The sequence below is a fragment of the Sinocyclocheilus rhinocerous genome, unplaced genomic scaffold (assembly GCF_001515625.1).
Source record: "Sinocyclocheilus rhinocerous isolate Xijiao unplaced genomic scaffold, SAMN03320098_v1.1 scaffold1152, whole genome shotgun sequence".
Taxonomy (NCBI): domain Eukaryota; kingdom Metazoa; phylum Chordata; class Actinopteri; order Cypriniformes; family Cyprinidae; genus Sinocyclocheilus; species Sinocyclocheilus rhinocerous.
In genome coordinates, this window is record NW_015625590.1 from 2,319,359 (window position 1) to 2,320,900 (window position 1,542).

Consider the following 1,542-nt stretch of genomic DNA (forward strand, 5'->3'; position numbering starts at 1 on the left):
GACATTATTAACTTTCTTGATATTTACTTTGAAAGCTGACGCTCGTGATTATGGTAAAGGGGCGTTACATTTCTGACGCGTGCTTGCGGTGTTCGGCCAATCACAGTGCACTGGGTCAGCTGGCCAATCAGAGCGGACTGCGCTTGTCAAAGGAGGGGGCTTTGTAGAAAACGAAGCGTTTGAGAGAGGCGGGGCATATAGGACCTACAATAATGTACAGTATTTGAAAAAGAATGTGTTTTTTGAACATTAAAGCATGTCAACATATTCTGTTACACCAAATACACAAAATAATGATCTTTAAAAAAGCATCATATGACCCCTTTATATAATAGAAAAATGCACATGGTATGATTCATTTCTTTATAATCACACAAGGGGCCGTGCTGTGTTCTGGGACATCAAGAATCGCCTGCCTCGTTCTGTGACCACAATTCAGTGGGAGAACAGCTTTGTGTCTGTGTACAGCAAGGACAACCCCAACTTACTCTTCAACATGTGTGGCTTTGAGTGTCGCATCCTCCCCAAGTGCCGCACTAGTTATGAGGAGTTTACGCACAAAGATGGTGTGTGGAATTTGCAGAATGAGGTAAGTAGAATTGCAAACTATCGATTAAATATAACTGTTGGCACGTCAAAAAGGATGGTGGATAATAGTATGTTAATTTTTAGGTAACAAAGGAAAGGACCGCACAGTGTTTCCTGCGTGTAGATGATGAGTCAATGCAGAGGTTCCACAACAGAGTGCGACAGATTCTGATGGCTTCTGGGTCCACCACCTTCACGAAGGTATGCGCCCTGAACCTTAACATTGAAACACCCATAGCAAACTTGTATTTCCCATTTTACACATGGTTTTACATAATGTTGCTCTTCTCAGATTGTGAACAAGTGGAACACTGCTCTGATTGGTCTGATGACATACTTCCGTGAAGCCGTGGTCAACACCCAAGAGCTTTTGGACCTGCTGGTGAAGTGTGAGAATAAGATCCAAACCCGTATCAAGATTGGGTTGAACTCCAAAATGCCTAGTCGTTTCCCTCCTGTGGTGTTTTACACCCCTAAGGAGTTGGGTGGACTGGGAATGCTTTCCATGGGACACGTACTGATTCCACAGTCTGACCTTAGGTAAGTCATTTGCATTTTTAATTACGGTTTCTTTTATTAGCATTAGGCCTGTCGCGATAATTAAATGACCGTCTAATCGCGATTATTTGATCTAACTGCGGTTGTTTCAGACAACCGCGATTATTGTGCTTTTTATACGAGACAAGGGGGAGTCATACACCAAAAGAAACAGAAGAGCACCAGTTTGCTTTTCATGCACTGTATAGCCTATACAAGGCTCCAGACTCATTCTTCCCACTGGTCGCTCTTTTGCAACTAACTTTCTCAGCTGGTCGCTCCAGAACATGACTTGGTCGCAATATATTTATTTATTTATTTTTGCGCTACAACATGGGATTATTCAATGCATGCTGATTAACTTATATCATAGTTTATAGTTATATGGAAACGAAAGTGGTTAACATTCAACCCGTT

General features: G+C 42.0%; 1 protein-coding gene across 3 annotated transcripts in view; it reads left to right on the top strand.

Annotated features, from left to right (window-relative positions):
* LOC107756948 (pre-mRNA-processing-splicing factor 8-like) overlaps nucleotides 1-1,542 on the top strand; it is a 26,173-nt gene that overhangs the window by 13,178 nt on the left and 11,453 nt on the right. For all 3 annotated transcript variants that reach the window (XM_016574293.1, XM_016574279.1, XM_016574286.1), the window contains exons 22-24: nucleotides 379-589; nucleotides 673-789; nucleotides 881-1,128. In XM_016574293.1, coding sequence (XP_016429779.1) covers nucleotides 379-589; nucleotides 673-789; nucleotides 881-1,128 — 576 coding nt within the window. The remainder of the gene's footprint in view (nucleotides 1-378; nucleotides 590-672; nucleotides 790-880; nucleotides 1,129-1,542) is intronic.